Source organism: Nannobrachium achirus (genome assembly GCF_963921795.1).
Source record: "Nannobrachium achirus genome assembly, chromosome: 14".
NCBI classification, from domain to species: Eukaryota; Metazoa; Chordata; class Actinopteri; order Myctophiformes; family Myctophidae; genus Nannobrachium; species Nannobrachium achirus.
In genome coordinates, this window is record NC_137821.1 from 13,989,340 (window position 1) to 14,013,736 (window position 24,397).

Genomic DNA, 24,397 nt, shown 5'->3' on the forward strand with positions numbered 1-24,397 from the left:
AGAGAGAGAGAGAGAGAGAGAGAGAGAGAGAGAGAGAGAGAGAGAGAGAGAGAGAGAGATTGATTTTCTATTTGAAATCACACACATCGGATGAGTGAACCCACTAAGTGCACAGGTCGGCCAGGTGGGTCTATACAAATTAGGCTTTACAAAAACAATAACCAACTGAAACGGTATTGTGTGTTTACAAAATGAACAACAAATAGTCTTAGGCCTACTGTATGGGTGGATAATATGAAATAGGTAATAATGCCTTATTAAATCCATCGTTATTAACTTAACAGTTAACTGATGTGTGTGTTTTGCATTTACCTGGTCTAAAGTGGGAACAATGCTCTCTATTAAGGCATTATGTACTTGCGAAACACACACTCTTCTTGTTGCTTTTACTGTACATCCTTCTGATATTTTTCTCTGAATTCTGATAAAATGGTAGGCCTTTATGAAGAAATCATTTTGAAACCAAATACAGTATATGTTTACCAAACGTCTCTTGTGTGATTTGTGTCAGTTGCTTCAGAAACATCTTTTACAAATTTATAAATTTATGAATTAATTTATTATGATGAATTTATATAATAAATATGAAATTGTATGTAATGTAAATGCTGGGTAGCAGGGGTCAGTATGTTGACGTAAAGGGGCGTGGTGGACTATGAACCCTGGAGGGAAATAAAATGTGTAATCATTTGACTATCTGATAACGCCAAAATAAAATGTTAAAACAGGTTAGTTGTCAAAGTAACAGGTGCAGTGTGTTTCTGGGATGTAGGCTTCTGGATCTGAATGGAAGTATATGGGGTCTTAAGGTTATTTGTGTTTTTAAGCATTGACTGATATTATTCATTTGATACATTTGAACATTTACATTACAAATCAATGGTCAATGGATCCAGCAAGTACACTGCTATTTTGAATGTAAAACATTCTATGAAGTATCTGTGTCTTTGTATTCTGGCCCTATTGGGGCACAGAGCAGTAGGCAAGGCCCAACTGTGTTTTGTGTTTTGTTTTAATAACATTAAAAGATATAATTATTTAAAGTTGGATATAGACTCTTGTACCTGTAATAATCATTCTATAAAGCATTTCTCTGTCATAGCTCACTTTGAGCTATATCGTTTTTACCGTCATTTTGTCAAAATACATGGGAATAGAAAAAGAAAGAATGAAAGAAAAAAATGAATGGACGAAACTCTATGGAATGAGTATATGAGATTATGTATTTCACAGCTTGGTATCTCAAAGCACAGGATGTCTAAAATACAGTGACATGTCCCTATGATTGGAAAATCCAATCAAAGGCATAGAAAATCTCCATAACTTAAATCAATAAATAAAAACGGAATCCATATTTTGGGCCAAAATATAGATTCAGTTTGTTGGCTGCAAGCCCAACAAATAGCTATGAACAACGCAAACAATTCAAACAAACCACCCTCGTTTAGTAAAAGTCACCATCGTCCTCCTCATTGTCATCATCTATGGTTTGCAGGTGATCTTCCTTCTCTTCCTCCTTCTCTTCTTTCTCCTCTTCCTCTTCAAGTGTCTCCTCTGCCTGTTTGGTGTCTTTCTGCTGGTGGAACTCCCAGTAGATCCCTGTCAGAGCTTTAGCTGCCTCCAGAGACACCTTCAGCTGTCCAATCACGTCTCTCTCCTCATCCACGCTCAGAACTACGCAGAGAAATCAAACAAACGCAAAGATTATTCCAAGGAACGCCATAACTCTTGAGAGTGCAGAAATCGAACACTGTTTAATCAGAGTTATAGACCTTCAAGGATTCTTTAGGAACCCCCTCAAGGAAACCAGAGAGACCCTGGACTTCACTTTGAGAACCAGTGGTTTAGACGATTCATATATCAAATTTAAAGGGGAAACAGTTAATCGAACTAATCAATTTAGTCAATTATTTAAAAAAGAATCAATAATAGATAATTGTATAAATTAATCACCTCATAATCTCTACCTTTTTGGGTACACACACATATATATATATATATATATATATATATATATATATGCAAAAAATAAATTTGAAATTTGTGAACAGATCTAGAAGCTCACAATGCAATGTTTTGTGAGCTTGTAGGGCAGCTATTATATTCACTATCTGCATGACTGACACCGTTGTGTGACGTAGTATTAAATGGGACTTAATTGGTCTATATATAAAACATTTTGGAAATATATATTTAACATGTCCCTGGAACTAAATATTTTGAGATGGGGGTCCGTGGCCAAATAAATATCATTTTCTTCACATGAAGAGGTTTGAGAACCACTGACATAGTAGTCTCTCAAGAACAGACTAACTGAGCTCCAGTTAAGTTATAGAAACCTACTGTCGATCTGGCGTTCGCTGACATCATTTCCTGTGAGCAACAACTCCTGCAGGTCCAGGAAGGAGTGTCCCACGTCCACACACTCCTCCTCCTCATCCATGGGCTCACTGACCACTGTGAACTTTAACCTGTGGACACACGCACACACGCACGCACGCACGCGCACACACACACACACACACACACACACACACACACACACACACACACACACACACACACACACACACACACACACACACACACACACACACACACACACACACACACACACACACACACACAGATCTATGTTAACCAATTAAGCCCTACAAACTTAAGCCCTACAAACTTTGACGAACAATGTATGGTGAAAAGCCAAAATCCTGGTCTCAATAATGCCTCCCCCTGGCCAGCCAGGGGGCTTGATGGAGGGGAAAGGAACTGGTTGGAATAACGTGTTACTTCCACGCGCTATGTCCATCCTGGGGAAATCCCCCCTGTCAGGTGAAAAGAAACAACTTGGTCTACTCATGCATTGAAGGAAGCATGAGGTCAGTCCGTTGTCTCCCCAGGCACGGCAGAGGGAGAGCAGAGTCCAGGATTATAGAAAAAATAATAAATGTATGGTGAAAAGCGTCAATCTACAAGCAATGCATCGCATCATATCGCATGAATATACTGAAGCCATGAAATCAGTGGCTGTGTTGTGGAAAAACATGCATGCACACAAAGGTAAAAGGACAACTTTGTGGCTCACATACATACTAACACACATGCAGTTGTGTATATGCAGTACAACACACGTACAGTACTACATTTTGGTGTGTGTGTGTGTGTGTGTGTGTGTGTGTGTGTGTGTGTGTGTGTGTGTGTGTGTGTGTGTGTGTGTCTATTACCTGCCCTGGCTGGGGTCGGTGCCTTCCAGCATGGTATAGAGGTACTGTCTGAGTGGAGCAGCCTCTGTCCCGTCCACATAGATCACTGAAAGAACACACAGAACAATGAGAGGGGATTTGAGATGGAACAGTGGTGTGATATGGATTTTACAAGTGTGGGTCCTCTAAATTCATGACGTCATGCGCGCACGTTGTTTTTATTGTTAATTAGTGTGTGGCTGTGTGCATATGAGGCGCGAATGCGTGCAGCAAAATAAGTGTGGGCTCGTTGAGCCCACGCGAGCCCATGGCATCTCACCCCTGAGATGGAAGTAATGGTAAGAGGTGCATTTATGTCGCACCTTTATCCAAAGCACTTTACAATGTGCATTACATTCACCCATTCACACACACATTGATACACTGATTGGAGAGGAAACAGGGCACCAACCTGCTCTTCAGGAGCAGTTAGGGGTTGAGCATCTTTCAAAACAAAGTCAGGAGGAGCCGGTGATCGAACCGAAACTCTAAGATTCCCTGTGGCCTGAGCCAATGCGTGCTGTACTTGCACATGTGGCCACTTGTATTTGTCTGCCGCGTGGTAAACTAAACACATCCCGCTCACTCATATAAAAAAGGGAATGTCATTTACTGCTCCCACTGCTGGAAAACCCGATCCCGGACAAGTCGTAATACAACCAGCTGGATTTCAAACATTTACAGCTCATCCAAAGGGAGTCCTCCCTCAGCCAAGGGAGATATTAGGCTAACCCTGTGTTATACACCTGGGGTTCCCAAACTTTTTTTGTCTCAGGGCACCCCATAAATATTTCTTTAATCTGAGGCACCCCTACATTATAATTTTCACTCCCAGCAACTTATATTTATATTTATATACGATTACAAGCACACAACGCCTCGTTGTGTGCTTGTAATCGGCTGTTTTTACTAGTTTTGTGCGACAGTCTTGTATGTCTTTGCTTTGCTTTACCAAAAGACGTACACCTTTGAAACTTGGAGATATGAGGTTTCTGCCCGACAGTGACGATATTTTAGTGATTGTTGCGAGGAAAACGTTGAGATAATAGACATTTTGGTTAGAACTGACTGAAATTAACTTAACCCTAACCCTAACCCTGTACTTCAAGTTTAAAATGATCCAAATAAATTCCAAACATTATCAAATTATCTCGCGGCACCCCTGGACTGCCGTCACGGCACCCCAGGGTGCCCCGTCACCCACTCTGAAAACCCCTGCTATACACGTGACTCCCGCACACCTCGCGTGAAGTTGTAGTGAATCTCCTCTCCCTCCTCCGGTTTGCGGAGGGACATGGGCGTTTCCGTGGTCTCCATGGGAACGCCCAGGAGGCGGTACTCCACGTACACGCGCTGCACCGATTTGTCCAGGGCCACGTGGGAGGAGGGACCAAACGTCAGCGAGAGGATCTCCACCCTCAGCTTGTCTCCCTGCAGCATCAAAGAAATTACTCTTTCATGTTGTTGTCAAATGTATAGGCTGTGACGTGAGTTAGCCATTGGTCTGAGGTAACACATTCATCTATTTCAGTGTTTGTCAAACATAGGGCAGTGAGAAAATACAAATTCTCCACAAATATTTAAAAACTATTTTCAGAAATTAAAGAAAATATTTAAAAAAAAAATCAAAAAATGTTTCAGACATTTTCAAACATTTACAAAAATAGCAAAAGACAGCTGATCTCAACACATGGTGATGCAATTTTCATTATTAAAAATAAAAAAAACATGATTAATTCATAATGTATGGTTTATAAGTTTGGGTCCTGGGGAGACACAAAATATCTCTTTTGGGTCTCGAGCTGAAAACGTTTGGGAAGCCCCTGATCTATATACAGCCCATATCTGTGCTTATATGAGATCAGAAATGAGGTCCTTTGTGTCCCCCATCCAATTTACAATTCAGGGCATTTAGGGAAGACGCTCTTACTCAGGACACCAGGTAAACAATGAGCATCTGTTTAAATAACATGCACCACCTAAATTACATTGGGGATGGGTCAGTGCTAATGTTAAAGTAATAATAGTGGGGGAAAAAGCTGACTTACCTTTCTGAATGCTTTGTGTCTGGGTGGAATAATGATGACGTCACTCTGTGAAGACGAACTGGAGGAGCCTGAGGTTTCACTGTCTGCTGCAGCTGCGGGCGGAGGAATCCAGTCAACATATTGTTTTTGTAATTGTTAAGTTTATTTAGATACTGTACTTTAAATAAAATGGAACTTATGAGCACATTCAAACACATCCCTGTAATAATGGTTCGATGTACCGGTACGTGCTATGACAGTGCATGTCAAAAATCCTATTAAAAAAAATGCATGTGAATTTAACGTAGACTGGCAGCCCAAGTCTGATTGGATTTTATCAAGTCTGAACAGCAAACAACATATTTCTGCTAATGATTTGAACCACATTCCTAGGTGGTTTGAAATGCGATTCAGCAGATTGACATGTTCACAGCGGCAATCACAGCATTGTAAGCTTTTAGATATGCAATTTTGACAAGCGATGCCATATGCGCGCGAGCGTGTGCGTGTGTGTGATGTAATGTAAGTGTTACCACTGTGACGTCTGTTCTGCTCTTCTTCCATGGACACCTGTTCCAGAGAGAGAACATACAGGAGTCTGTTTATTACATTTTCAACTTGTTTCCTTTATGAATTATTGCATATCAAAGCTGCAATCCATTAAGCCTCGATCGGAGTCTGCGGTGAAGAGCTATCCACCGTAAAAATGTTAGGTGGAAAGCGTTCCACCTCAAGTCAGAAAATAAGTGAAGGCCATCATAGTCAGTCACGGTGAAGTCCTATTCACCGTGACTGACTGGTCCAGGTCGACCAATCAGTGAACGGGGTGAAGAGCCTATCTGTCTGAAAGTAAAAACAGAGAGATGTGTCGGGACTCGCGGTGGAGCTTTCCACCGCGAGGAATGACGTAACGTTGTAGCTTCATGACTGCCGACTCTGATCGAGGCTTAAGTTTCATTCTCCAGATTGAAACCCAGGTATAGTGCACCACACGTGTACTATGCCGAGATATTGAGTTATGAGCAACAGGCTGTAGGGAGACCACCTGCACTATATATTAATATAATCTTCTGTACAGACTGGTTAAAGTAACATTGTTATTCATTTAAATCAGTTCTGGATTGCAGCTTTATCCACAGTTGTTATTGCCTCCATTACTTTAGGTGTTTTCTTCAAAATGTAACACATTTTGTGCGAACCTCACACAAATCGGTACCCATTATCTATAAAAAAAAATTTGATCAAGAAAGATGTATCAGTCAAGTTTGACGTTCCATTCCTGGTCATAAATGCCTTCCAAGGTTTGCAGGACCTGGGGAGGCAACTCGTCCGGTCCCTTTTGCTAAACTCTAAAATTATAAGAGTTACTACCTGGCTCCGGACATCGCTGACAGAGCTCCTGTTAGACCGCGTAGCCGTAGATGCAGTGCGGGACAGGGACCGCTGGGCAGCACGCAGCCGTCTGGGAGTGCTTCTCTCTGGAGATCTATAAGATACAGTACATGACAGTAAATTATAAGTCGAGAATGAATGGTCATTTAAAATGGCTCAGAGATAAGACTTGGGTCAGGTGGCCGAGGTCAGGGATTGACCAAAACTTGGCTATGCACAAATATCTAGGTCATTCATTCTCATGTTCTTGTCTTACTTACTATTTCTTGACCACAATGTTTAGAATGTAATTTAGGTAGCATGCGTTTCAGACAAATGCTTAATTAATTGTTTACCTGGTATCCTATATTTTAAATGTGCAGATTATAATTTTGAAAGTACTGTATATTGTTTAGACTGATGCCAATAGGTTCTTAGTTTACCTGGAAACCTACCTGTAGATAGATAGATATAGATAGATAGATACCTTTATTATCCCAAGGGGGAAATTCAGTAATTAGTTGTAGTTGTAGTAGTTGTAAGCAATTTACCCCGAGTGAGAGGACATTATGCTCTCATAATGTCCGCAGTGATGGTGTTATCGGACGAGGCGCAGCCGAGTCCGATAACACCATCACTCAGGACATTATGAGAGCATAATGTTCGACCCCGAGTGGTAAATAGCTTTTCTACCACTTTTTCCCGTATACATGAAAGAAAACACATAGTTGTAACTTGCAAGGATCTTAAGTTACAATCATTATTGCCTATAAAACTTCCGCGAGACAGCAGATAGTTCCACAAACAACATCTTCTACTCACCAACAGATGGCGCCAACTCCATACTAATCCATGCGTATAGCTTACAGCTAAGCTAACGTCAGTTAGAAGTACCGTTCCGGCCGTAAATAGAGGCTGTTCGCTTCCAGAAAGGCATAGGTTCAGAGAAAAGGGGCTTTAAAGTTGGCGGATTGCATTGGATCCAAATAAATCGGCGACTATAGCATGCACGTTAGTAAACATAGGACCGTTGCCACCGTCATTTGTTGGTTGGGGGAAAGGACCTCCTGAAGTCCCCGGATGTACACTGAGGCGCATTGATCTCGGACACACAACTTTGCGGAAGTTGTCCTCTGATAACCTCCGGAATTTAGCCAATCAGAATCCAGTATTTGAACACGTGACTCGAAAAAGTGGTAGAAGTAGTAATTAGTTGTAGTTGCATGAGGCACTAAACTGTTTCTAGAAAATCGATCCGCGACCCACACACATGGTGTTTGGGAAACAGCGTGCTAAATGACTATTGTAATTGTGACAGGGGTCAGGTGACCTTTTCGGGGACCTCTTCCTGCTTGGGGACAGGAGTGGTGTGGCCGGTGATGTCACAGAGAGGGTTCGCTCCGGGTCCTCTTGTGGTCTTCTGACTTTGATGGGTGGAGGCTTGCCCTACACATGCATACATTGACATATGTTGGCCTAAGTACTGTACACTGTAAACAAGTGTTCAGCAATTACAATTTTGCATTTTTGAGTGGCAAAAAAGGAAATCCAATGTACCTGAGCTTTTGTCTCTTTTTGTACTGGTGTGGTCTCTCTTGAGTCGATTATTTGTTTCTGTATAGTGGAGGGAGAAAACAACAAATGTCCTGTGATGACTACGTGGATGGGAGGTTTAACCGCTTACACCACGGTATATAGAATTGTATGACAAATAGCGTTGTGAATGATTTGAAAAAACAATGAGCATATGATCACTAGCCAACATTGACTCAATTATTATCTAAAACTAAACCCATTTACTGCAAAATGGTCTAGTAAAATTAAAAGATTTAAGACAGCTAAACCTTTCTTTTCTTTTGTAGCTTGTCACGACATTGCAACATCACGTCCAAGAAAGAAAGGACTTCACCTTTAATCTGGGTTTGGCTATGGGCCTCTGTGTCTCCTCAGCCTCCTCTCTCCTCTTCACATCCCTCCTTTGAGGTTCTGTCCATCTCTCCCCTCTGTGCGTCTCTGTGGGTCCTGAGGTGCCCTCTGGTGCTTGGAAAGGGTACCTCCATTTTATGAACATGCGTAGCATGCCCTGTGGTGCTCCACCTGCATCTCTCAGCACGTAATCACCTAGCAGGACACAACACGATGCTCTTTTTACTATTTCCTGAAAAGTACGGGTTTTGGACATATAAAGTTTCCACCCGGGCAGCAACAATATCACTTTAGGAGTCCTTTGCATACATTTATTTGAGAAACACTGGTGTAAAATTAGTTTTATGTAGTGTATCACGATTATGGCCTTGCACTGTTGACTTCACACAGCCTGGCTGCCAGAGAAACCTTTGGCAGTTGCCTTTGAAAGGGGCTATAGATGCATACCATGTTGAGTCAATCCTTGATTTTATTACAGTGAGTGTTTCCTCTGAAGCAAACCAATCGCTAGAGGAAACATTCTGAAGCAACTTGCTTCACACAGGGGAAAAAGACATGTCACTCTCTTCTGTATCTCACCTCTGATCTCCTTGCCTGTAGCCAGGGCTATGAGGGGGACAGGGGTCTTGTATCTCACCTCTGATCTCCTTGCCTGTAGCCAGGGCTATGAGGGGGACAGGGGTCTTGGCCAGGTATGCTGGTGGTGTCTGGTCATCGCTGTCATCAAACAGGTACACCCACAGACTGCCACTCCTGGACAAGCAACATTATACTTCAGTGATGCTTTTGTACTGTTTAATAATGACCTTAACGCACACCCTCTCATGTAATATTGCTTAAAGTTTAAGCAATATGGCTAAAATTGGTGCCAACACTGCTCCCCCATTGGCTAATTGGTGCCACATACATACAGATTGAGTTCAAAGGCCCTGCTCCCTCATTGGCTAATTGGTACCAACGCTGCTCCCTCAATGGCTAATTGGTGCCACATACAGACAGGTTGAGTTCATTGGCTAATTGGTGCCAATGCTGCTCCCTCATTGGCTAATTGGTGCCACATACTTGCCTGGCATTGCCAGCCTCTATCACACACTTCGTTTTGGGAAGAGAGTCTGGGATTTCAGGAAGAGCTTTCATTTCTGGGGGGCAAGCTAAAGCCTAGTGATGCCAGCCTCAAACCACGTGCCCCAAGCATACAACCCTGATTGGCCAACCCTTGAAGCTGGTTGAGGAAATAGAATCTCAACGGATCGGTGCCAGACCATACTACAACAACACTACTGCCAGGGGGTGTTGTTGTGTTCGGTCTGGTTTAATAACCAGGCAAGCCACATACATACAGACAGCACTCATCACCCTACTTTTGTGCTCTGCTGGCGCAAGTAACAACTTTTCTGCAAGCGTGTTGTTTCCGTTATCCTGGAGGAAAAAATTGTTTTGCCATCTCATATTTTTTCTTTTCTGAAATGACGCCTGTGCCAACTTAAGAGTGTGAGAAAGACGCGAGGATCAAATGCAATAGTTTTTCATTCATTCCCTTCCACAGAGCATGGCAGATGACGTGAACCGCTGACATGCAGTCTGCCATTGTGCACCCATGAAAAACATGACAAATAAAACGACACACACACACACACACAGGGACGTGCTGGGCCCCTGATTCAGCCCAGGAAAAAGAGTTGGAGAGGCCCTCATTGCGCGCTATAGAGAGAGAGATCTCTCTCTATAGCGCTGCTGCTACTCATGACAAGTGACAAGCCAGTGGGCCAATTAATGTACATGAGTTATATTTCGTCGTTGTCGGGTGGAAACCTTGTATGTCCAAAACTGTTTGTTTTGTATTTATCATTTAAAAACATAAGTGAAAACAGCCGATCTACAGCCGAGGCGTTGTGTGCTTGTAGCTCTGCTGTCTTCACTACTTTTGTGCAACGGCCTTGTATGATGAAGCAGAGCTTTGCTTTGCGAAAAAAAATGAAACTTGGAGATACAAGGTTTCTGTCCGACAGTGACGATTTACTTTGTTGGCTGCCCAGCCCCCAAAATGGAACGAAGGCAGAGACATTTTATTTTTATTTTTTTCCTAATGGTCGGCCTGGACCGGCCGGGAATGAACCGGCCGTTCGGGAGTTGTCCCACTTTTCCCAATGGCCAGCACGTCCCTGGACACACACACACACACACACCTCAGGTACTCCAGGATGTCTGCGGTCACCGCCAGCGGGTAGGTGGTGCCGTCGTTGAACAGCGGGTCGGCGGTGCACTGCACGGTGGGGGAGACGTGCGGCGGCAGGTCGTAGAAGCGGTACGTCAGGTAGGCGTCGGGCAGCAGGCCGGGCCAGCGGGCCGTCAGACCCACACAGCGCTCCAGCACGATGAGCAGCTCGTTGGGGATCCCACCGCCGAAGTCAAACTGCTCCCTGGCCTGTGAGGGATAACATGAAGTACAGTTCAATTCAATTCATTCATTTATTCCCATCGCGGGACCGGATCCCTGCGATTCTCCAGGATATGGAAGGCATTTGTGTCAGCGGTCGGGATTTCCGTGAGGTTTAGTGCCACTCGCGGGCACTCTAACCTAACGCGGACAGTTTAGTGTAGGCAGATGGGCGGGCGCAGTGAGTCTCTCCGTAAGTCTCCAGCCAATAGCATGTGTTCTCCTCCCCCCACCCCCCCCTGCTCCTCTGCTCAGCGCAGAGAACGCTGGTGCGTCATGACGTCAACACATTTGGTGCGACGCTCTCTGCACTCTGATTGGTTAGGGAAATTCTACACTTCCTACAACAGTGATCATAAGGCGATCGCCCAGGCTTCTTTTTCTTCCGATCGCCAAAAGAAGCCTGGGTTTCCGAGGCTACTCGCGGGTGACCGAGAGGAGACGCTGATATCCAGGAGACTCCCGCAACACTAGGGAGACTTGGGATGTCTGCTGTATCCCCATTTGAGAAACATGGTCCAGATGAGAACCTGACAGAACTGCGTGTAGGGTCCGTTATGACAGAACCTGTACGTAAGGTTAGGTAACACAGCAGAGCATTACAATACAGTACAGTATGAAACCTGTTGTGATTTTTAGCAAAAAAAAACATTTCCTAAAAATCACACCCAGCGTGAAGTGATCGGTTCTCAACAGCCCCACGTGAAGGTACTGTAGGTCACCAAGCGGTATTGCAGCAGTTGAGGCCGTGCTCATACACTATATACGGACATACAGCCTTACACACTCTGTCACACACGCGGCACGCACCGCTCAAAAGACAGGCCCCATATATGAGAGACACGTTCATTAACAGGTACACATTTACCTCGTGCATACTGTCCTGCCAGCCTAGTGAGCCCACACACTGCTGTACAGGAGTCCTCTGAGTGGCAGCCCGTCTCTCTATCATTCTGTCAGGGCCTCTCTCCACCAGGGTGTCCACGGCTTCTGCTGCAGGGTACAGACGCACCCAGAAGTCTACAACGCCAACCATCTCTCCCTCAGAGCCTTAAGACACAAGAGAGAGCGACTTTTTGTAATTCTTCTTTTCTTTCTTTTACTTTGAGTAAAACGTTCTGTAAAACAAACATTAACACAATTAAGCCCTATTTTATAATTGAACTATCTGAAAATAGATGTCTGCGGGGTGCCCGCTGGCCTACTGGTCCAGGCGCATACCACTTAGGCATTGCCACATAGGCATGGCCGATATGGACGACCTTTTCCGCATGTCACTCCCCATCTCTCCCCGCATTTCCTGTCAATCTACTGTCCTATCAATAAAGGCATAAAAGCCCAAACTTTTTTTTGAAAGATCTGGACAAAATTTGAACAATTTTGACTGCATTATGATTTTACATTTACTTTTGGTACTTTACGTATATTTTCATACCAATACTTTTGTACTTTTACTCAAGCAAAATATTGAATACAGGACTTTTACTTGTAACAGAGTATTTCTATATCGTGGAATGTGCTACTTTTTTACATAATAAATCCCACCACTCCTCCTTTACCTGCGACATTGACGCATCCACTGACGCGCTCCCCCCGTCTCTCCATGGCGCCTATCAGGGACATCTGGCCGCTGCCGCGGGTCACAAACCGGACCCCTCCGGTGGCCTGGTGGAGCTCCACTCTCACCCGGGCCCCCTGGCCCCCCAGCCTGCCCAGGTCGCGGGCGCACAGCGCGTAGCGGGACGTGAAGCCGTAGTTGGGCTGACCGCCCGACACCAGAGGGGTGGAGTGCACCTCGAAGTCCAGGAGGCCGTAGGTGCAAAAGGTCATGATCTCCTCGCCTCGGTCCTCGGTCCCTGCCGGGACCACGGCCATGGTCCTGAGACCCTCGGGGGTGAAGGTGGCGCCCTGGGAGGAACGAAACGGAAAACAAATGGATCGAAGATGTTTATGAACCTTAAAAAAGCCTCAAGAAGCAGCCAAAGCAGTATGAAGTCTGACTCTGTGTGGTCTGTTTGCTCTAGGCCAGGAGTCTTCAACGTTTTCAGGGCAAGGAAGCCCCTTAGTTGAGAGAGAGATGAAGCAGGGACCCCCCACAAACTTTCCATAGATTCCATATGGTTTCTTCTTTCTTTCTGGACGCTAGGGTTCAAGTGGTTAATATAAAAAAGGAAGATTTGGAGGACCCCCTGTAATAACACTGAGGACCCCCTAGGGGACCAGACAGTCTGACTCTGAAATGGTGTTTTTGCGTTCAGAAAAATGCTCATGTCTCAAATGTACCGTAGTTTTCTTATCTTTGTTTTTCCCTTTATTACCAGGCTATATTCAAATTCCATAACCACTCACATCCTTGATGTTTCCTGCAATGTGAGATGGAAACTATCCCTGTGTCCTATGCATTAGGTTTGAGGAAAGCTACAACCCTGAGTGATTTTAAACCATGATCCATGCTGACATCCCTAGGGCTGCTTATACAGTATGAGCCATTGACTGATTGCTTGGGTGGTGTTTTAGACCCCTCACTCTCAACGTGGGGTCTGGGGAATGGATTTAGAATAGATTACTTGGGTGGTGTTTTAGAATGGATTGGATAATGTGTCAGCATTCGGTAGCATGGTACCTTGAGGTGAATCTCTAACAAAGCCTCTCCGGCCCGCAGCTGTGAGAAAGGGGCGTCGTCCTCGACAGCTTGTACCACTTCCTGCTCCGCCCCCGGCCAGGTGTACTGGACCGGCATGGTCCGTTTGTAGTGGGCGGGGCTGTAGGCCATGTCTTTCAGCTGGGCTTTTGAGGAGAAAAGAAAACAGATGTAGTAACGGGGAAATCTCACTCTTTCGTACGACGAGGAGCGTCGGGCGGGTTAGCAACTCACCCCACGGAGGTTAGGTTAGGTTTAGGGTAAGGGTTAGAGTTGGGTGTCGAAAACAGCGAAACGCTCCCTGTAGTAACAACTATGGTTCTCTCAACAAATCAGCATCATCATCAAAACATGTTAATTCGTTAAAATCAGGGAAATATACTTGATTGATTGATTGATTGCATTCTTTTTTAACATGATTATGAACAGTACAGGTAGTACAGTCAAAGGTTATTCTAAAAGGATACAGGTCCATTGTACTCAATTAATTATTACTACATATAATATGATGCAAAAATAATACAAATACACTTGAAGAAATAATGGATCAAAGCTCAGTAGAATCATAATTAATGTAACAGAAAAAAGGAGGGGAGGGGTGGGGGTCAGTGTGGTTGGATTCTATCACTTGTATTTTCAGTTGAGTTAGGGTGAGTTGTCCATAAATACTGAGGGCTTCTAACGTAAAAAAAGACTGTAAAAGGTCTTATTTTGGATGTTCCTTTTAGGCAGGGTGTTCAACTGTGCTTGTACTGTACTACATTTCATTTGTATTGACTATACTTGTACTGTTCTCCATTTTTGTCAAATAAAATAATCAATCAATCAATCAATCAAGTTGTGGGTGTGTGCTTCATAGTGTACCTTGCAGAGTGTTGATCTGAAGAATCCTTTTCGCGAGGAGCTTGTCCTTCTCTGCCACCCTTCTCCTGCTCTCCTCCTTCTCCCTCTCTATTCTCTGGTTCACCAAGCTTATCTCTTCCTTGGGGAGCAATGAGAAAAATCACACCCGTGTGAAGTGGAGCTGTGTGTGTGTGTGTGTGTGTGTGTGTGTGTGTGTGTGTGTGTGTGTGTGTGTGTGTGTGTGTGTGTGGATCATGTGTACCGATTTTTGTGACATTTGAAGAAAATATGTAGGAAAAGGAGCAAAAAGTGTGTTTTGGAGAAAATTCAAGATGGCGGAAAATCTATCATGGCGCAAATGGGCGTGGCCTATATGGGGAGATGCGTCATGACCCAAGGAATCCAGGGAAAAAATATTTTTAATTTTCCGACCTACGGTTCAAGAGTTACAGGCCAAAACGTAAAGTGGGGTGTTATGGCGCCACCATGCGGCCAAATGACACAATTATTTTTTATTTAATCCTTGAAATCATTATGAACCTCCTCTCCAAGTCTTGAAACTCTAGCCCCTATGGTTTGCGAGAGACAAATAATTGAATGTGAGTTTTTGCGATTCCCATTATAAGTCAATGGGGAAAATTAATTCACTAATAAATTAATATCAATTAAACTATAGAACCTTTCTCTTAGAAAAGTAATAGCCCACGATTCCCGAGTAAGCCGTTCGATTTGACATATGGCGCGAGTGTGTGGTGGCAAAACTGTGGGACTAGTGGCGTGCCGAAGTTTAGGAAGTTCAGGCTACATACAGACACACACACAGACAGACAGACACACCCACACGGCCACGTATAGGGAGCCTGTGCTTCACACAGCTCCAAAAAGGGTGAAATTTTCATTTAAGATAGGCAGATGGCTGCATGTTTGTAAGCACATGTATGTATGTATGTATATTTGAACGTGTTTCAATCAGAATCTTTTTTAAATGTCAACATCACAGTCTCAAAACACTCTTCAAGCGTGTAGATCTGCTACGTCAGTTCTTTTGTTTGGCACTGTAATATGATCAAGTAGGGCGTTAAGTCATGGAAAAACCATCAAAATATAGAGAGGTTTCTGCCCGACAGCAACTATATGCATGTGAAGGAAATTTGCAACAGGTTCAATGTTTCTTAAAGTGCTGTTTCAAGAGGTGGTGTTCATGCCATGTTCAACCCAAACACATTGCAGGATTACTGTAAGTGTATGACCACATCCACCGCTGCCCACTGGTGGTACCTGCAGGTCATTGTTGATGCGGTGCTGCAGCAGCAGCAGCTCCCTGGTCTTGGTCAGCTCCAGCGAGGTCTCGGCCAGCGAGGCCTCCAGGTCGGCCACGCACAGCTCCTCCTCCGCCTTCCCATCAGCCCTGAGGAAACGCAGCGCCTCCCTGCTCTCCTGCTGCATCCGGAACACCTGGGGGGGTGGAAACAAACTCTGTTGGTCTAAAGGCCTGTCCATAGTATCTCCGAAATGTTCGGTGAGTTGGACTTTCCGACAAAAAAATCCGAATTCTCATTCGGTGTAATGCTTTTCAGAAGTTGCGAGTGACGTTATTTTGTAGTAGAACCGGACATTTTGACAGAAGATTCCGGTTTCGGTAAGTATGGACAGGTCTGTTTGCTCTGTTGGTCAGTGGGACGTGCTCATGGTGGGGAAAGGGAAAAAATTGTATTTTCTGATTGCTTGTACAGCTTCACCATTGTGTAGTGTTGTGTTGGATTCATGCTAATGTGTATTTTCAGACAGTTGACCACTTAAACCCTCAATAACTTGTACTTGGTCTGCTTTCTTTCCACCCAGACCAAACCTCTTTGCTGAAAATCGACAAACTCACAACGCCTTGGAGCGTGAGGCGCTGTCAGAATATAGAGCATTAACTTTTTAACATGTTGTTGTCGTTTTAACCAAAGAAAGTTGTGTTAAGTAGCTGTTACTCTTCAAAAGAGCTACTTTTTGTGTATTTCAGAAGTTTTCAACAGAAGTAATCTATTTCTTGAGTAAAACTATAACTACTGGAGTAGGATATTTTAGAAAAGTCATAATAAATGTGATGGCAATAGAAGGGCATGAGAGAGGACCAACCTTGATTTGTAGAAGAGTTTCACTGAGCTCATCTATGCTCATCTCAAACTCCTGAAAGACAAGACAACAGGTGGAGGGACATCAGAGATTCAACAACAGGATTAAATACCAAAATGTGCGCGTACAAAACAGTGAAGTGTATATTTGATGACAAGGCTGTGTGAGACCTTAGGGAGTGTACCGTTACTTTTCAGGAAACGGAAAAAATAATCTGTATTCCAATGGATCCAATGTAGTTATTTTGTCACAAGATAATCTCTTTTTCATACTTTTCACTGGCTAAATATTTAGAAACCCGACAGAGAATTAACCACTTTTACTTTCACTTAAAAAAAAAGAAAAGCTACTTTAGTGTGACACTGTAGTAAGATGAAGTAGGCCATTCAATTACAAAAAAATGAAGTTTAAATATTTCTTCCCAACAACAACAATATATAAAAGTCCATATTAGATGACAAGGAGTGTGCAGACCTTAGGGATGGAGTCTAGTCGGTCCTGCAGAGTGATGACCTGCTCTTTGTACTGGTGAAGCTCCTGCTCCAGCTGCTCTCTCTTGTCTCTCGTGAACACAGACACCTCTGAGATGAACGAAGCTGCGGAAAAGGTAATAATATCATAAAGTTGGCTGAAAGTTTAGCTAGTGTTCCATTATTACGTGTTGCAAAGGGACACTACATTTTAACTACTAGCCTAAAAGAGGAATTCCCCTTTCTTTGGCCAGGGGAGATTTTAGGCTTTCAGTCTTCAGGTAGGTGCTCTGAGCCACTCTGCCACACATACGCTTTGAGAGCCCTGAGCTGCTTGACAGTACAGGTTACATGATTCCCTACAGTAATATTCTACACCAGTGGTTCTCAAACCTTTTTGGCTGCAGTACCCCCTCATACTGATTTCTGAAATACAGCATTTTGCTTGGAAAGATTCCCATGCCAATATGTTCAAAATAAAACAGCATAAAGGCGAATAAAAATGGCTTTCTATTCAATAACAGTTGTACTAGTCAAGGTTTTGATGTCATTTGGTTTAACAATTTACAGATGGGCAGGTTCACACAAAGTCTGTCAATGTTTCATTGTTGATCATAACACTAAAATACATATTCCCATTTTTCTCACGTCCCCTGCAGTACCCCCTCGTACCCCTAGGGGTACTCTTACCCCCAATTGAGAGACACTGCTCTACACTACAGCAGTAATTCTAAAATGGGGGTACATGTGCCCCTAAGGGTACGTGGAAGTACTACAGCCGCTGTGTGAGAGAAAGTAGAACATGTTTAATGATAAAACATTGACAAACTTTGTTTGAACCTGTTGATCTGTAAAATGAAATCAATGGAATAAAAAGCAATACTTACAAAACTTACAAACACAAAAAATGGGAAATATCATGGTGACTGTTTTAAACAAATCTGCTAAGCAGGAGACACTAATTGCAACTCTTTTTCTCCATTTCTAATGTGTAATCTTCTATTATTCAAAATTCTTGAATGGGATATTTAGAAATCAGAGAAAGGTGGTACTGAAGCCAGAAAAAAAGGTTTGTAGTACCTCTACTTGGTTCTCTCCTTTCCTCCAACGTCCCCTTCTCCTGTCTCTCTCTCAGCCTCTCCATCTCCTCCTCCAGCCTGTGTCTCTCCTCCCTCTCTCCTCGCAGGATCTCCTCCAGTCTCTGGACGTTGCCTCTCTCCAGAGACAGAGAGGGAGTCCTGCTCTGTCTGCCCTGCAGCCCCCCTGCCTTGTCCTTCCCCTTATGGTGAGCCTTCGCAGAGAAGGTACTGAGAAGGAGAAGAGACACAATGACAGATGGACGAAAATACATGAAAATACACGCATACATGCAATTGTCATATCTAGTCAGTGGTCTGTGCCTAGTGTAATTTGAAAAATGTCCACTGTAGTTGACGACTGGTATTAACAAACTGGCATTAATATTATGAAATAAGTCCTTCGTCCAACAGACACATTACAGAAAACGCTAAATGTGAGAGGTGGAAGTTTAACATTAAGGTCTACATTGGGTGTGACAAATGGGACGTCTTTGAACACTGGTTGTTGGACATTGTCAACTCTTCAAAGGTTTTGCTGGGTTACCGCTGATACATGCATCGTTCTAAGCAGCTTTTGGAACTCACCTGTCCAGCAGGGCGTCATAGCTCTCTTTCAGGAGAGCTCTCTCTCCCTCCAGATCTGATATCCTCTCCTTGTGCTGATAGAGAAATAGATTTTGTTGTTGTCAGGTGGAAACCTTGTAAGTCCAAAACCGTTCGCTTTGTATTAATCATTTTAAAAATAATAGTGAAAATAGCTTTTTTTTTTCTCTTCTGGTCACTCGCTATTAGCGCTTACAGTGAGTTTATTCTATAAAATGATTGAATAATGACAACATACAAGGAAGATGGTTGCTTTAACTTCGGATCTTTCCACTTTTAAAAGTAAAACTAGTTGCCATAGTCGTACTACAGAGTGTTCACCTGCTCCAGTTGCTTCAGAGACAGGTTGGCGGCGGTCAGCTTTGTCTCCAGAGACAGGGCTCTCTGTCTCTCCTGCTTCAGCTGACCACTGAGCTCCTCCACCTTCTCCAGCAGAGCCGCGTGGGTCTCCTTCAATGACCGCTGGCTCTGGTGGTCAACGCAAACACATGCACACACGCAACACAAGGGAACAAACACGCGCGCGCACACACACACACACACAGACGCACAGAGACACAATGGGTATCATTTTAGAATGAGTATTTAATATATCGTTCAGTGATTTGGTGCTGAATTCTTCCAAACATATTTGTATTAAATATGTACTTTACCTCCTCTAACTGGTTCTCGTATGTCTGCAGATGGAGGATAAAGAGAGAAAGAACAGCAGAATGAAACACAGGTACTGCAGGGGTTAATGTTCAGGGACGTGCAGAGAATGTTAGGGTATGACATTTCTAAAATATTGAAAATAGCAGATCTCCAAGCTTGTGAGCTTGGAGGTCGGCTATTTTAGGTACTTGATACCGCACTAAACTAAGCATAATCAAGTGAATACTGGAGATGTGGTGTAACAGCATGGATTTCTACAAAGAGAGGGCAATTCTTTCAACATAAGATGCTGCATTCAAGTTCAGGAGAGTTTGGACAAGGCAATTCTCTTGAATGCTGCCTTCAGGTATGGCATGGAAAGAGGGCATTTGCATTTTTTTTCACCATAGTGAAAACTGCATTCACTTTCTGGACAGGGCACTTTTTACAGATGGGCAGGGACTCAAGCCCCATTTGATGTCTATGTGTGCACAAGCACATGCCTGTTAATGCTGAACAGAGTGTGTCATTGACCTGCTACAACGTTATGTGCCCAGCAGGATACCAAGGTCAGCCGACCAGGGCCTGTGTATTAGTCATTGCTGCTCGTACCAGATTAATAACTAAAGGTGACAGAGCCTTTCAAGGCTGTAGCTCCCAGACCAAGGAATGGCCTTCCACAGGTCTTGAGAGCTGCAGCCTCTGTGGATACTTTAAAACTGTTTAAACAAGCCTCTGCAGAATGTTCTCTATTTGATCATCCACATACAATGTATTTACTTGCTTAATTACTGACCTGGAAGCATCTTGTCGAAAGGTATAGAAAAATATTTTAGGCCCAATATGTGATACGATGCCCCGTCACCGGAAAACAACAACAAAAAGTGTATTTTCTGTTTATGGGGCTGCTATAGGCTATGTTCACATTGGTAAAGTCTGTAAACAGACCTATAATTTGATTCATGACGGGGAAGGAAAGTATCCACACATCAATTCATCTTCAGAATGTATGTGAATATAAGGCTAATGTACTGTATTCAAAACAATCAGGGCTTTGGCCTGACTGCCTGGTGGTGGTGAATGGCTGAGTAAATGAATAGAATAACGTTCTGACCTTCTGAAGATGGTTGAGCTTCTCCTGTGCGACCCGCAGGGCGGCGCTCCTCTCCGACAGCTGCTTCTGCAGACGGATCACGTCTACGTTCTCTTTGATGCTCAGTCTGACGGAGAAATGAGAGGCGCGAGGAGTCACTCACTGTGGTGTGGCGTTGTGTGGTATTTGGTAACAGAGGAATACTCATAAATCTATATAGAATACAGCGGTCAATTAAGCAATCCCCCTTTTTTTAACTCAGGTTTTCCCAATGTGCGTGCCGTGACACCTAGAGTGCCGTGATGCCAGTCCAGGGGTGCCTCTGAATACTTTGATAATATTTAGAATTCATCAATATCACTTCAGTTTAACCACTTAGACCATACATGGGCAACTGGCGGCCCGGGCCCACATGCGGCCCCCACCTTCACTTAATGCGGCCCACAAGTTAAGAAGCAAAAATAGCCGATCTACAAGCTCAAAACGCATCGCAGCGCGATGCGTTTTGAGCTTGTAGATCTGCTATTTTTGCTTCTATTGTATGCAATACTAGAATGACAAAGTACGATGTAGCAATATGCAATGTGGCCCTGGAGTGAAGGTGGAAATATAGTGGCCCTCACCATCATCAAAGTTGCCCACCCCTGACTTAGACCCTCTATGCTTAGTAAAACCCACCTGAGTTGCACTGTACTGGGGTTATTTTTCCATCTACACCTTCCCCCCAGAATAGGGATGCTGGGGTTCAAGTGGTTTAACGTCAAGTATAAAAGTTACTTTCAGTCTGTTCTAATGGAAACGGATATTTCTCTGTGACATACCGTATCTCAGGTGGAAAGATGTGCATATTACCGTAGCGTAATATGATTCTTAAAATTCGTAAAATGAACAGTGTAATTCAGGGGTGCCATAAATGGAAAGGTTATTTACAGTGGTGCCCCAAGTCAAAAAGGTTTGAAAGCCTCTGTTTTAACTAGCATCTTCTGAGATGTGATGCTCAGCGCCTTGACGACGTTACAAAGTGTTCAAAGCAGTGTTCATTATAGCAGGGGTTCCCAAATCTTTTTGTCTCAGGGTACCCCATAAATATATTTTTTTAATCCGAGGCACCCCTACATTATAATTTTCACTCCCAGCACCTTATATTTATAGCATATCATCATTGTCGGATGGAAACCTTGTATGTCCAAAACCGTTCGTTTTGTATTTATCATCTACAAAATGTACTAAACTAGTGAAAACAGCCGATCTACAAGCACACAACACCTCGCATCGCGAGGCGTTGTGTGCTTGTAGATCGGCTGTTTTCGCGAGGTGTTGTGTGCTTGTAGATCGGCTGTTTTCACTAGTTTTGTGCGACAGAGGTTTCTGCCTGATAGTAATGATATTTTAGTGATTATGTTGCGAGGAAAACGATGAGATAATAGCCATTTTGGTTAGAACTGACTGAAAATAACTGTGTACTTCAGGTTTAAAATGATACTAAAGTGTCCAAATAAATTCCAAATATTATCAAATTATCTTACGGCACCCCTGGACTGCCGTCGCAGCACCCCAGGGTGCCCAGTCACCCACTTTGAAAACCCCTGCATTATAGTGATTAACTGCGGTGGTGATTTCACAGCCAACCTGTGCATGTCAGCCTGCTGTTTCCTCAGGTCCTTCATGGCTCCCTCCATCTCTCTGTCCCTCTCTCTCAGGGTGTCCCGCAACGCAGCCAGCTCCAGCTCTGCCACCCTGCTCTGCTGGGTCTCCATCACACTGGCCCTGCTGGGGTGGGCCAGACAGAGGAGAATCGTTAAAAGGAGTAGTTACCCCCCAAAATGACCTTTTTACTATTGATTACTCACACCATGGAGACTTGATTTCATTAATATATATATTTTTTGTTTTGTTTTTTGTCGCATTCCTATGACAAAAATGTAATTATTGTAAATGTACCCCCATTGAATCAACTTTTACTAAAGTTTTAACACTGGACATTTAATTGTAACAGAGTATTTTCTACATTGTGGTATTGATATTTTTATTATATTATTTGATGAGTATTTGATCCTTTTTAAGGAGTAGTTCACCCCCAAAATGACTTTTTTCAATTGATTATACAATAATTTCATCCAAATAAATGTACCTACATTGATTCCGGATGGGGACACAAATGCATTTGGGTCCCCATTAATGGGGGTATATTTAAGAAAATCTTGAACATTTTGTCTAGGAATGCGGGGGGAAAAAAAGAAACAATATTATTATTAATTAATTAGTGTGGTTGCCAGGGCAACCACATTATTACTCTGGGGAATTTTGCAGTTTTTACAACTCTTAGTCTCATTGACTTGAATGGGAAACTCCATATATAGTGAGTAACTTTTAGGTATCTGACCTTTCCCATTGACTTTGAATGGGAAACACCATATATAGTGAGTAACTTTAACGTGATGTAAGAGTAAGGTAACTTTTTAGGCAACCACACTCGCAATTTCCCAAATTGCAATTTCTCTAGTTAATATTATTGAAGTCTCCATGGCATGAGTAATCAATAGAAAAAAAAGTCATTTTGGGGGTGAACTACTCCTTTACTGGACAGAGAGAGGGAGTTGTGAGGCCCAGGTGGAAGACACAGGGCGGAGGAATGGGTGGAGGACAGAGGAAGGGGGGATGGGTCGAGGTGGCAGAATGAAGCAATGGTTTAGGGCAGGGGTTCTCAAACCTTTTTATATCACAACCCCATATTATGAGGGAATTTCTTTTGGTGACCCCATCACAAATGTTACTCTGCCAGGGGTTGGGGGGTTGAAAGGAGAGAGGGAGGGAAGGCAAGGGAGGTATGTGGGAGGGTGGGAAACAGAGGAATGTCAGACTTGGTGAAGATCCTATAGCCTCACAGAGGTGTCCTAATGCAATCCTACTGTGACAAATGACAGTGTCTTTTTTAGGAAAAACGAGAGAGGGCTTTCACCGGAAAAGAAAACGATCTAATAACACTTCTATTCTGTAGGGCTGCCACGATTATGACATTTTACATGGCGATTACTTGTCACTCAAATAATTGCAATTAACAATTTAATTGCGTTTTTGTCATTGACAATTACATTTCTGTTTGGCTTGTAGGCTTTGAAGTTGCACATGACAGATGACACGTAAAACATATTTGACAACTTTATACTTAAAAAAGGACATTGATAGTGGAAATAGCCGATCTGCTGTTTCCACTATTCTTTTAAATGTTTGAAAATATGAACATTTGAAAATGTTTCAACATGTAAACGATTATGATGATTATGACAAAATAATTGAGATTATGTCAAATAATTGTGATTAGACGATTATGTAATAATTGTGACAGGCCTATAATTAACAGGGTAGTTAAAACATCCGTATTGCATCCATAAACACATACATGTATGCAGGACGTACTACCATACTTACAATCTCTCGTTGTCTCTGGTGTCTTCCAGTGCGGGGCCGTAACGAGGCGGGGCCGTCTGAGCCGCTCTCCTGACTCCGCCCTCTCCGTCCAAACCCCGCCCTGACAGCAGAGGCAGGAAGGAAAGAAGGTTCGCATCAGAAACAGGGAGAATACTCGAAGTCTTTGGGTGTTAGACGCCATTGTTTAGGAGTTGTCCTCTATATGCAGTGTTTCACGTGTGCCATGCATGCACGCACACTTTAAAGCACTGCTTCCCAATCCTTTTAGCTTGAGACCCAAAAGAGAAATCTGATGGGTACCAGGGACCCAATCTAGTGAAAATAGCAGATCTACAAGCTCACAACTTTGCTTTTTAATTACTGAAAATAAAACAAAACAATGGGTCCGCGACCCAAACATGGAAAGAAAAAGTTAGTGTATTCCTGGCAGGCACGTGCACACATTGAAGGGGGCTCGAGCCCCTGCCCTTTTATCTGTCTGTAAA

At 43.3% G+C, this 24,397-nt stretch overlaps 1 protein-coding gene across 1 annotated transcript in view; it reads right to left on the reverse strand.

Annotated features, from left to right (window-relative positions):
• Positions 1-1,239: 1,239 nt before the first annotated feature.
• Positions 1,240-24,397, reverse strand: part of rpgrip1 (RPGR interacting protein 1) — a gene marked incomplete at its 5' end in the record, with an annotated part of 29,638 nt that continues 6,480 nt past the window's right edge. Inside the window, 26 exons of the mRNA XM_080741391.1 lie at positions 1,240-1,674; positions 2,344-2,471; positions 3,222-3,306; positions 4,481-4,670; positions 5,288-5,379; positions 5,800-5,836; positions 6,638-6,752; positions 7,968-8,083; positions 8,195-8,251; positions 8,547-8,758; positions 9,201-9,316; positions 10,750-10,988; positions 11,869-12,050; positions 12,560-12,908; positions 13,624-13,787; positions 14,506-14,623; positions 15,763-15,939; positions 16,609-16,659; positions 17,080-17,201; positions 18,156-18,382; positions 18,740-18,813; positions 19,079-19,225; positions 19,411-19,434; positions 20,505-20,610; positions 22,113-22,253; positions 23,913-24,012. Of these exons, the coding sequence (XP_080597517.1) occupies positions 1,445-1,674; positions 2,344-2,471; positions 3,222-3,306; positions 4,481-4,670; positions 5,288-5,379; positions 5,800-5,836; positions 6,638-6,752; positions 7,968-8,083; positions 8,195-8,251; positions 8,547-8,758; positions 9,201-9,316; positions 10,750-10,988; positions 11,869-12,050; positions 12,560-12,908; positions 13,624-13,787; positions 14,506-14,623; positions 15,763-15,939; positions 16,609-16,659; positions 17,080-17,201; positions 18,156-18,382; positions 18,740-18,813; positions 19,079-19,225; positions 19,411-19,434; positions 20,505-20,610; positions 22,113-22,253; positions 23,913-24,012 (3,599 nt within the window). The 3' untranslated portion in view covers positions 1,240-1,444. The remainder of the gene's footprint in view (positions 1,675-2,343; positions 2,472-3,221; positions 3,307-4,480; positions 4,671-5,287; positions 5,380-5,799; positions 5,837-6,637; positions 6,753-7,967; positions 8,084-8,194; positions 8,252-8,546; positions 8,759-9,200; positions 9,317-10,749; positions 10,989-11,868; positions 12,051-12,559; positions 12,909-13,623; positions 13,788-14,505; positions 14,624-15,762; positions 15,940-16,608; positions 16,660-17,079; positions 17,202-18,155; positions 18,383-18,739; positions 18,814-19,078; positions 19,226-19,410; positions 19,435-20,504; positions 20,611-22,112; positions 22,254-23,912; positions 24,013-24,397) is intronic.